General features: G+C 39.3%; 1 protein-coding gene across 2 annotated transcripts in view; it reads left to right on the forward strand.

The window, feature by feature from the left end:
- LOC111331112 (elongator complex protein 2) overlaps positions 1–12,145 on the forward strand; it is a 24,490-nt gene continuing 12,345 nt past the window's right edge. Inside the window, exons 1-14 of one of the 2 annotated variants that reach the window (XM_088724783.1) lie at positions 1–503; positions 609–705; positions 1,007–1,086; positions 2,503–2,662; positions 5,088–5,171; positions 5,953–6,017; positions 6,336–6,402; positions 7,005–7,166; positions 7,422–7,517; positions 8,205–8,308; positions 8,846–8,974; positions 9,286–9,342; positions 10,428–10,526; positions 11,701–11,805. In XM_088724783.1, coding sequence (XP_088580909.1) covers positions 336–503; positions 609–705; positions 1,007–1,086; positions 2,503–2,662; positions 5,088–5,171; positions 5,953–6,017; positions 6,336–6,402; positions 7,005–7,166; positions 7,422–7,517; positions 8,205–8,308; positions 8,846–8,974; positions 9,286–9,342; positions 10,428–10,526; positions 11,701–11,805 — 1,473 coding nt within the window. In that variant the 5' untranslated portion in view covers positions 1–335. The remainder of the gene's footprint in view (positions 504–608; positions 706–1,006; positions 1,087–2,502; positions 2,663–5,087; positions 5,172–5,952; positions 6,018–6,335; positions 6,403–7,004; positions 7,167–7,421; positions 7,518–8,204; positions 8,309–8,845; positions 8,975–9,285; positions 9,343–10,427; positions 10,527–11,700; positions 11,806–12,145) is intronic. The other variant, XM_088724775.1, reaches the window with a different exon arrangement.

The raw sequence follows: 12,145 nt of genomic DNA on the forward strand, positions 1-12,145 counted from the left end.
GGGGGTGGGGGGAGGGAGTCAGGTAAATTGTGATGCAACCCAAATGCCCCCACTGGCCCAGGCAATAGCCTGCAGTAGGGCGAGTTCAGATGCTATACGCTCGTGATCGTTTATCCGAACGCCATGTTCACTCTCGCCCAAACTACGCCTGCTCTGCAGGATACCCAGGCAATAAATAATGACCGTCCTAGGACGGTGTGTGTTTTCGGACACAAAAGGACTTCCTTTTGTGTCCGAAATCACACACGTTTGTAATAGTTTCAGCCCGAAGTGTATCCTGAGTGAAGACGACCGCAGTAGATCAGCGGAATTGCATCTAAGATTACAAAACCATCATGGCGGACGAAAGTAACGAAGACAACAAAAGTACGATTTCTTGTAGCAAATGTTCTCTGGAATACGTCAGTGTTGCATGTAACAGGACTCCCCTGTGTGTGGACTGGGGTAGGAATGGCTGGCTGGCTTATGGTGTTTGTTATTCTGTAGCTTTGTATCGTCCAAAGGTAAAGTTGTAAACTCATAACACGTCGAATTTCTATTTTCCACGTGCATCCACGAATTTGGTGATTTATGCTCTGGTGAATAATTGTTTTGTTTGAATTATATAGACAGCTGAATGTGGTTCATTTGGGAGAGTAGAACATATTTTAAATGGACACAAAGACAGGGTGAATTGTGTACGGTGGATTTCGCGGCCAGGGTTTGGTGAGTTTGCTTACAGTACATCAACATTTCCGATTAAGCCCCTAACTCTCAGGAGTGACCAATGAATAAATTCTCCTTAAATTATTAATACAATGTCAAGGACAAAGGTAATGAGAAGAAAGAAGATATTAAAAAGGAATATTTACAAAGTTGTTGTTAGTTTCGACGCTAAATCCTCTAAGCTAAAATTACGGAAAATGTACTACGACAGACAACAATAATTGATGTGGATGACGAGATCATGGAAATGGAAGGGTTTTGCTGCTGTGGTTATTTTTATCTTACTTTCGTTTTCTTACAGAGGAGGAGAATGAATTAGTCTCAGGCTCCACAGATAAATCAGTGATTGTTTGGCAAAAGAATCCAGGTCAAGATTACACAGTAAGTGGAAACACAAAACTATTTTTTTTTTCTATTCAGCTTAATATAATTTTTTTCTTTTAACCCTTTACAGGGCTCAACACTAGCGGTAGCCGACTAGACACAGACTAGTAGAAATTCAGTTTTGGCTTGTGATTTTCGATTTCCACTAGCCAGTTTGGCTAGTAAACAAATTGAAATTGCTGTAACATCTAAGTTGTCACTAGCCACTTGGCTGGTAAGTTGAAAAGTTAGTGTTAAGCCCTGCTCAGCTATCTCAGAGGTGATCAACATGCAACTTCTCCCTATGATACATTATTTAGCAGACAAGTTCTGAGAATACTTGAAATTATCAGAGAGAAGTTGTTATCTTCAATCTAACGCCAAATTCTAGCAGCTAATTTATAGGGAATATACGTGAGAGATACTTTCAGCATGAGAAGATAAAATTCTTATCCCCGTGCGGCCATGTAATATCCTCTATTTATTATATAGATACTGATGAAATTTCCACATAAAAGACAACTTTTTTTATTCATTTTCAAAACAGCAATTGGGTAATTATGTTGGTAACCATGGCCACATTGATATCCTCACATGTGAAAGATAAAAATAGTATCTTCACTGCGTGCAGTGAAGATATGATTTTTTGGTAAAAGGATAAATCCTGGTATTTCATCAATATCTATACAATAATGTACATGTACACGTTGTGGTTCATACTATTTATCATGAGGAACCCTTTGAACTCCCTAACATCAGTATGCATATTCCCCATACTGTTCTCTTTACATATACATTTTCCAAGGCACTGGTAAGGAGAATTTGTTGGACAATCAAGAGTTTCTTTAGTTACAAATGTAACGTAATGTAATGTAATCTTTATTTAAACACAATCAATTCATCAGCCCATAAAAATACACATCACATACGCTAAGATATTTAAAATTCAAACTGCATACTATAACACTAAAAGCTGTTTTCTGTGAATGCCGTGCATTAGATTTAAAGAATGTCATTGATCTTACATTTAAATACCCCCAGAGACTCTGTGTTCCTTATATCGCATGGTAGACTGTTCCATAATGTGGCACCATTGTAGCTAAAGCTTTTTCTGTAATAATTAGAGTGCAGTAATGGAACATTGAGCTTATTTTAAGAGTCCCTGAGGTCATAAGCAGAGTCACGCCACGTAAACTTTGAATACAGATACTCTGGAGCTAGCCTGTGCAGACATCTAAACATTATGGTGGCTTTATGAATTCCCTGCTGGCGTGCAGGAATTGCTGATCTTTATTTTCCTTTATTCTTGTGACGTTAATGTGTGATTCAGGGGTGATATTGTATGGGTAAGTCAGTCTCTTGGATTTTAAAGGATTAAAGGGCTTTAGGGTTTAATTTAGTGCTAACACTAAGTGACTTATTTTGTGCCTACAGTGGAAAGTTTCTGCTGTTCTTGAAGGTCACCAGGGAGCTGTTAATGCTCTGGCTGCTGTTATTGTTCCTGCATGTGATAATTCAAGAACTACAAGAACCATCCTAGTTTCTGCTTCTGGAGATTCATCTGTGAGGATATGGGAGCGTAAACAAGCAGAGGGTAAGATCAAATGTTATACCATAAAATAATAATAATAATAATATACGTTCATTGATGCCCCCCCTTAGGGGCTTTTCAGCCACAATGTAGAGTAATTAAGAGCTTAAAAATCCCCACTGGCAGGAGGCAGACCAGTGGGCTATTTACAGAGCGCAGCCGAGGAGTTGAACTAGGGGCAAACGCGAACAAATCCAGTGAGTGGCAGGGTGGAGGACTTGAACCCAGGACACCGGATTACAAGTCCAGCACCCTAACCACTCGGCCACGCCGCCTCCAATCACATAAAAGGTCAGGGGTTATGAATTCAGCTAAAAAAAACACACATGTAGATTGGTTCTTACATTCAAATGATTTATTGGAGGACAGAGGCATAGTTGATGTCATCATTAATAATTTATTGCTTTCTTTACCGTATAAAACAATTAGATACCATCATGTTGCTGTGTGTCTGTTCAGTTTTAGATCTCAATAACTGTCATTTGAATGTCATATATTTAAAAACATCAGTGACATGCTTGGCTGTGCCTTGTGTGCCACCTTGTTGCTCTAGCCATATTTTGACATCATCTGTGATTTGTAACTGACCAGATCACAGCAACATGGAATTTATGTGTTTAATAGTGAAGCAGGAGGCTAGTATGAAGCTACAGGTACAGGATGAGAGGGGAATGGGGAAAGGAAGGATGAGGGCGAGGGTGTTGTGATCAATTTTCCGTACATGATTATTAACTGCCTCCCAGTATCTAACCGCCTCCCAGTTAGCTCAATGGATAGAGCGCTGGACTGTTGTGCGGGAGGTCGAGGGTTCGAGCCCCACCCGGACCAACACTTGAGGTCTTAAAATAATTGATGAGAATATGCTCCTTTCTGTAACATCAAGAAATGGTTAGATATTCTAGTCTTCTCGGATAGGGACGAATAAATGGAGGTCCTGTCTCCTACAGGGTTAGGGGTAGGAGACGTTAATTTCCCACGCATGAGATTACTGTGTGATGGATGTCCTCTCCTGGGGTGGGATGGGTGGGTTGGATTTAGGTGGATGAACCTAGTAGGGGAATACGTGTCCCACTGTTCTTCCACCTGTACAAATCTTTAGAAACTATTGTAACATGCCAGGATTATAATTAGTATAAGTTTAGTATAATTTCAGAGCTGAGCAAAGAGTTTCCAGCAATCTGATTGGTCGAGCGGTTCTTTATATGACGCTATATAAACCGCTCCACGCGGTTTATATTAAATGTTCAAATGAAACTTTAATAAATGTTACTAAAAATTAATGTTATGATTTTAGAAATTTCTCTGTTATTCGGCTTTGAAATTACACTAAAACAATTATTCGCCTCAGGTTCGGTGAATATTGTCGAATAATCCCCTCAACTTTGTCTCGGGGATTATTTGACGATATTCACCGAACCTGAGGCGAATAATTGTTAAATGGTAATAGGACCTGGTAGAGTCTAATTCAATCTATAATCATATGAGGGATTGATAAGATAAGTCAACAGAGTTCATCTCGTCATCTGGGAGTATGATTACACAACAAATTTGACGACACAAAGTTTGGTAAAATTGAAGAACAGCTCCCCAAAATATCTGTTGGCCGACTGTTGGCTGATTATTGGCAAACGAAACACAGAAAACACAACGAAAACACAACAGAAACACAATGAAAACACGGGCTCGTGCTATTTTGGGAGTCTGAGAAAAAATTTACTCGTATTGCTAAATCTAAGTAACTAAACTCTTCCAATTTTAGTGGAACAAAATGTGTCAGTCAGATACTACACATCAAGTTCACGTAAATGAAGATCAATATGGCCAATAATGCCTCACACTCAAAATTTACCTCTATCGCGTGGTGTTCGTCAAAATTCATTTCGACGTAATTGTGAAAGTTCAAACTTACCAAGATGACAGTCTGTTTACTCGTTTCTGAATTTGTTTTCATTATGTTGACCAAATGTCGGTGAACAGTCGGCCCACAGATATTCTGGGAAGCTGTTTTTCAGTTCTACCCATAGTTCTGTTATCAATTAATCATAACCATCGGAATTGCTGAAAAAATAATAAAAAAAAGCAAATACATTTAAAGAAAATATCTCCAGTGGAGAGTGTCTTAAGTAAAAAAATTCCTACATTTTGGAAGTTCCCAGTTTTTCAGGATAAGTGGTTGTTGCTATGGTAATGTAATGAATTCTGTGATAGGTAGATTTGGCTTGATGGACCTAGTATGATTGGCTGCTTTAACTGTTTGATTACAGGTGTCTAATTACTGCCAACTGTCCAATTACACTGTCTGATTACAACTCTACAGAATAGTTAGTGAAAAATAAAGCGGCTAATGCACTAATCACATTTGAGAAAATTGTAGTGGTTATGATTATGCAAGGTGTTGTGCTAAGTATCAAAGCTTCTAACATTTCAGGTAACTTCATGTGTCTACAGACTGTATCATTTGGAAATGGTTTCATTTTAACTGTGGTGATATCTTTGCTTCCCAGAACATCAGGTAATATCTATAAGTTATGGAATTGAATGAATGTTGCAAAGTATTCCTCAAGGTCTTAAAATAATTGAGAAGAATTTGCTACCTTTCTATAACATCAAGAAATGGTTAGATATTGTAGTCTTCTCGGATAGGGACGAATAATTGGAGGTCCCGTCTCCTGCAGGGTTGGGGTAGGAGACGTTAATTTCCCACACACAAGGTTACTGTGTGATGGATGTCCTCCCCTGGGGTGGGATGGGTGGGAAGGTGAGATCGATAGACTGAAGCGGCTGCCAGAGGCGCCTGATATGCTGACGTCTGTTCTCAACCTTACACTGCACCCATAATTTAGCCTCTGGGCTGCAAGTGGTCAGATATAAACCATATTCATGTATAAATGAATTATTTTCAACATTAGGATGTTATACCAATATAGAGAAGCTCATGTATAATTATGCCATTCAAATGAACTGTAAAAATGGAAAGAAGTTTATTAGATGTTGAGTAAACTGTAATTGCAGAGTTCTGCACAGAAATTACAACAATGTCAAATCAGAAAAACTAAAATTAGCCCTTAAACTCAAAAGATCCAATTAGTAATTCTTCCAAGTGACTTCCATACTTTTCCTTTAAAATTAGCTCGGAGAATTTTGTCTTATTCCAAAATAACACCATCTAGCTGATAAGCTTGTGTGTTCTCTTAATCTGTTTTCGAGATAAATGATTGAAATAACTCAAATAAGGAGAAGTTACATGTTAATCACTTGTGGAATGGAAGATGTTGCATTTTTCTTTCCTTTAGTTCCTGTAATTGCGTGTGGTGGAGAAGACTGCAAAGTTCACTTATTTACAGAGAAAGATAACAAGGTATGTAATCGACAAACTTCCACAGAATTATTTGGGCACAACCTGGGAAGTTTATCAGTAATATTACAGATCTTGAGGCTGACATGTTTCAGATGTGTGTTATTTGAAGTAGTTTGAAATTGTCTCTTGAAGATCATTGTATCTGTATGCCCATTTATTTTTATTTTAGATTTATAACAAAAACAAACAGGCACAACTTTCCTTCTTTAAGCTTATAAGTTGAAATTTAGAACAGTCACATGTGTACATTCCATATTTACTAGCAAATTAATGTAGAGATGTTTCTCTGCAATTTTTTTTATTACACTATACTTTTAGTTTTTAAAAGTACAAAGTTTATTGGGCCATGAGGATTGGATCAGAGGCACAAATTTTGCATTAGAAGGTTTGTTACTCTATTTCCTTTTACCAAATTAAGGTTCAGAATCCTTCATGTACAGTACTCACATTCTACTGATAATTTCTCTGATGGAAATATTTTTTTGTAATTTCTTACATGTAAGTTTAATTTTACAATAAGTGTATGGAATTCAGGAGAAACATTGGATGATGTAGTCTGATTGTTAATGTACAGTAGCATGCAGTACAGTCAGCTGAGTTCGTGTTACAAGCTCGCAATAGTTTATGCGGCAAGCCATGTTTGATACACTTAATATAACATAATGGTTTTTCATCACATACACATACATACACATACATACACATACATACGTACATACGTACATACGTTACTTGACCACTCCCCATAGTAATCTCGTGCGTGGGAAATTAACGTCTCCTACCCCTAACCCTGCAGGAGACGGGGCCTACGGTTTATTCGTCCTTATCCGAGAAGACTAGATTATCTATCCATTTTTTGATTATAGAAAGTAGTAAATTGTCCTCACTTGTTTTAAGACCATGAGTATCGGTCCGGCCGGGGCTCGAACCCTCGACCTCCCAAACAACACAATCCGGCGTTGAATTTATCTTTTTTTTTTGTCACAGATGGTGGAAATCTGCTTCTTGTCAGTTGTTCTCAGGATAGCTTCATCAGGATATGGAGGATTTCGCTTTCTACAACATATCCAGTGACTAATTCTGACATCGTTCAAGATGAATTTAAAGAACTGAAACTAACTTCCAATGTTTTCAGTGTAACTGACAAAGGTACGGAGAGATTGTTATTTCCATCGTAAAACTGTCGTTGTGTGAAGTTGCAAAGTAGAATCTAAGGCTCTGGTTTAATTCAAACACGGAAATTATGAAATTAGCTAGTTTGAAAAACTGGCATAGAATTTTTTAACCATTAAAAGATTCAGCCATAACGCATAACTTGTACATGACTCTATTTTCATAATGTTATTGAAAATTGAAATAAAACAGAGTATTTACACGAATAATTTTTATTTTTTACTTTTCAAGGATCATCAAAAGACTTTTCAGTTGTGCTGGAATCAGTCCTGACTGGACATGAAGGTTGGATTTACGGGGTTCATTGGCACCCTGCAATTAGGAAAGGTGAGCAGGTCTTGTTTTTTTTTCTCCTCTTGAGGTAAACAGTGGATAAGCACGCTCTTCGCCTGGTTTTTGTTCACTCAAGTCTAGCCTTTTTTCGTTCTCGTTAAAAGGTGAAACCACACTTGTTTCCTTATTTAGGGATTGGACTCATCAAGTTTCATGTTTCTCATTTTATCTCCACATTTGACACTTTCGATGTGTGGGTCCTAGTGATGGGCAGAATGCACCCATGCGCGTTTCTGCTTTTTCTCGCGCGTGTTACTCGCTTGCAGGGTTTGCATAAGCAACCGCGTTGCTGGTAGATCTACCCACTCGTAATGCGTTTGAAAATAGCTTTTAGCCTTTACTTAAAACGTCAACGTACTCCAGACAAGTGTGTAATTCTCTTCAAAAAGACCTGAAAATGCAGGAAAACGCAACTGTAAGAAAACACAAAAGAAAAACGCAACTGTAAGAGGTTGCCTTCCATGCCTTTAAAATGAACTACTTATCTGTACCTGACACAGCGGTTCAATGTCTGCGCATGTGCGAAAGGTCTAATGACTCGGTGACGTGTGGCACGCTTCAGGTTGTCAGAACTGAGTTGTTCCACACAAGCCAGTAAGTCACGGTGTTTTAAATCGGAACCCCTGGTGGAACTCAATTTGTTTCTTTGTCCAATCTTTACCTTCATCTCTAATTTCACAGGGGATGGATCGTTCACTCAGCCTATGTCATTACTCTCAGCCTCTATGGATAAAACATTAATAGTGTGGACTCCGGACAAAGAAACTGGTGTTTGGTTGGAGAAAGTAAGCACTAAATATTCTTGCGACCGAAAAAGCTTTCAATTTTTAGCGTTGCAAAAATGAAATGGTACATAGCTATGACAGTTTTTGTGGGATGGGTGGATTGAGGTTAGAGTTCGTTGCGACGCAGCTTGCAAATTTCGTACATTCCATAACAAGGAATATGGTGTGCCGTTAGAAAAATAGTCGGAAGATTTTAGGGCGAACTGTTAGAGATGGGTGCGAAGTTACTTAACTTCAGGGAGCGCACTTGTAAAGTTGGTGGTGGACGAACTTGTGATGCGGCGAAACCTCCTTAAATCACACTGAAGGGGCTAGAAACATACAATTCATTCTGGTGTTATCTTCTTCGAGCGTCTGCGAGAGTTGAAGCACTCAGCGGATTGGTTCCTTACCCATGAGACAGACCATTAAACTGGCGGAAAGGTTACCATAGAATCACAGACTGTAACATTTGTCAGCGACTGTTAGCCATCCACTGACAACCTTTGAGTTTTTTAGTGTTATTAACCAACAGGGGTTTTTTTAAAATCCGTTCAGGTTCGTGTTGGAGAAGTTGGAGGGACAACTCTTGGTTTTTACGGGGCAGTTTTCAGTCCTAATGGCCAATCTATTCTTGGGCATGGATATCTCGGAGCATTTCAGCTGTGGAACAATGTTGCCTCTGAGGTAGAAGCGCGTGATTGTACAGTTTTGGTATTCAGTGAGAATAACATATAAAGTAGGAGAGTATAGAGCTGTTTCATACCAGCCGATTGTCGACCAAAACCGCTGGCAAGTCTGCCATCTTTATCTGGCTTCGAAGTTCAGTTGGGAGGAGCGCCAAACTAGTATCTGGGAGGCACGGGTCCGAATCCTGTCCGAATCCCGTCGAAGCCTGAATTTTTTTTGTCAGGTTTCTCTTTTGCATTCCTGAAATTTCACTCCTTCGGCGAGAATCATTATATGTTTTACTACCTTTTGCTGTCATTGATTTACAGAGTGAGGAAAGATGGGAGCCCGGTGTAACAGTTGGTGGACACTTTGGTCCTGTACAAGTGAGTTATAAATGGAGAACCCACACACTTATCGCAAAAAGTTGGGATCGTAGGTCCCGGTGTTGTGGTGTGGCCTTGATTCTGAAATTAGAGGCATCTGTAAAAATTTCATTCAAAAATTGTTAACTGCTCAGTATAGTCTGAGATTGGTGGATAAAAGCCGTAATTTGGCCACTGTTTCTCAGAATTTTATTATTGGTGACTTCTACAAGAAAATATGTTTTTTTTTTTGGGGGGGGGGGAGAGAAGAGGCGAATTGATTAACTTAAAGAGGGTAAAAGAGATAAAATTGAAGCAATAGAAGGGCTGGAAAGATCAATGTGTCAACAATTTATCGCTGATTGTAGGGTTAAAGGCTGTCCTACCAGCGCGAGACGAAGGCAAATCTTAGTCGTACCTGAGGATTCCAGTGTTAGCGAGATTCGATTTCATTGTTGGATGCTCGATCAGCTGTGATGTATAGAGACCTTAACAATAAACTAGGTCACATACTAATTTATGTTTATATGTGATAAGCGTTCTTCGTAGTGCCAGTATCAGTAATGTCTAAAGCATTTTGTGTGGAGATTGAGAAGGATGTTTAATTTTTAGCTAGTTGTCTAATAATTAACAAATGGTAAACATCACAGCGTACACTATTGAGTTATGGATGCACGCGGGAGGTTGCTAAGCGCGAAAGAAGCGTAAGAGTCGCTCGAGGCGATAGCCGAGAGCGACTCTAGCTTCTTGAGTGCTTAGCAAACCTCTCAAGTGCATCCATAACTCAATAGTGTACGCTGTGGTGTTTACCCTTTGTTTTATAACACAACATTGATACATTGTAGCTAAAGAGTTCCCTTTTATTTAACAAATCTTACGTGACCAGAAAAAACAAGTGCGCGCGGCAAAAAAGTCTTTGCATTTGCTCACGTCAGCAGCGTACACCCATGGGCAAATGGGGGACGCTAAATTAACCAATCAGAGCGCGCGCTTTACTTTGGTTATGTTATAAATAAAGTTGGGATTCATTTGTCGTTAGCTGGGAACAGAGGAAACCTTCCAGTTTGTATCGCTTTCCATCTCGAAACATTCCTTCTCTATTGCAGGACATTGACTGGGATCCAGTAGATGGGCAGTTTCTTGTGAGCGTCAGCAGTGATCAGACAACAAGATTACATGCTCCCTGGAGAGGGGATGGATTTCAAGTGAGTTCGAGTCGTTGATGTGTTTATGGACCGATAGTGCAGTAAATTTATGATGATTTTATGTAATAAGCTGAATTATGCATGCATTTTTATTGGATCTTACCTATGATCGACTAGAGGACAGACGCGTAGGTGACGTTACTATTGACTTTTTTTTTTATTATATGAAAAAGAGCGGAAATAATGTCCAGTAATGAGTATTGAAATTATCGCCAATAATGTATGGCATTGTCTCTACCCACCCCACCCCAGAAAGGGTCTTCACACCGCATAAGAAATGCTGTTTTCAGCTGTCTGTATACATATGTGAGAAACCTGTATCTTTGGCATACCAAGACATAAAACGGTTACAGAATAAACCAATAATTGCATTAAAAACTTGGGAAAATGCATGCAGAAAAAACTTCTTCTTTCCAATAGAAAGCCCGAGTGAAAGCAAGTATGCGTCTAGTTTATTATATAGAACAAATATATTCCATGTTGCCGCACTAGATCGCTGGGGACTTCAAGATGTGGTAAGAACATTCGTGACACAGTTTTCTGTTCTTAACATATTTGAACGTCATCTGTGATCTATCCCTGTATAGACGCACGGTAAGACGTAATATATTTGTTAAGTAGATACACTTTCGAATCACTTGCTGATCTTATGAATGTAATCCAGTCAAAGTTGTGGATGGTTCTCCCCGTTTGCAAAGCTTTAAAATATACCAAGTGCGTTGGAAGAAATACACATTCTTTTTTCAAGAAGATTGAAAACTTAAATTCAATTCATTTTTCTGTTTGTTCCTCATTCATCTGGTCTCGGTTGTGCGAAGGTTGGAGAACGCTATTCACTGGATAGAACTCTTTCCGGTGAATAACGCATTAAGTTTTCTTATCATCTATCCGCCGGATAGCGATTTATCCGCCGGATAGCGATTTATCCACAGGATAGCGATTTATCCGCCGGATAGCGATTTATCCGCCGGATAGCGATTTATCCGCCGGATAGCGATTTATCCGCCGGATAGCGATTTATCCGTTGGATAGCGTTATCCGACCCTTATACAACTGGGCCTAGGAATATTCCTAGACACTTAATGCTGCAGAAATCTGGACAAGCTATGGGAGTGTGAACTTTTTGGGTCTTTTTATCAATACCTCATACTTCTATCTTTTTTTTTTCTTTCAGAAGCCTGTTTGGTGCGAGATAGCTCGTCCACAGGTACATGGATACGACATGCAGTGTCTGAGCATGCTCAGTAGATACAGACTGGCGTCTGGAGCTGACGAAAAGGTAAAGATGTTGAAACTTTCCCCAGGTTCTTTCCTCCAGACTACTGATGGAGAGACTCTCGTAACATGGCGTAGGATATAACGTACGGTTCTTTTTTTATTGCGTTTTGATGGTGAAGCATCTTAAGAGAGCATCACTGAGATATTTTTTGCCAAAATGGACTCTAATGTCTGAACTAGGACGGAATCGCCCGAAAACAGTTGCAAATGTCCCTAAAACGGAAATAAAATGGACGCAAGTAATGAAAATCGGACACAACCGGACACAACCGGTCCACAGTGGACATACATATAAGTGTCCGGAATCTGCGGGGACCGTCCGAAAACAGACATAAGGTGGC

This window comes from Stylophora pistillata, chromosome 1, assembly GCF_964205215.1.
Source record: "Stylophora pistillata chromosome 1, jaStyPist1.2, whole genome shotgun sequence".
Classification (NCBI taxonomy): Eukaryota; Metazoa; Cnidaria; class Anthozoa; order Scleractinia; family Pocilloporidae; genus Stylophora; species Stylophora pistillata.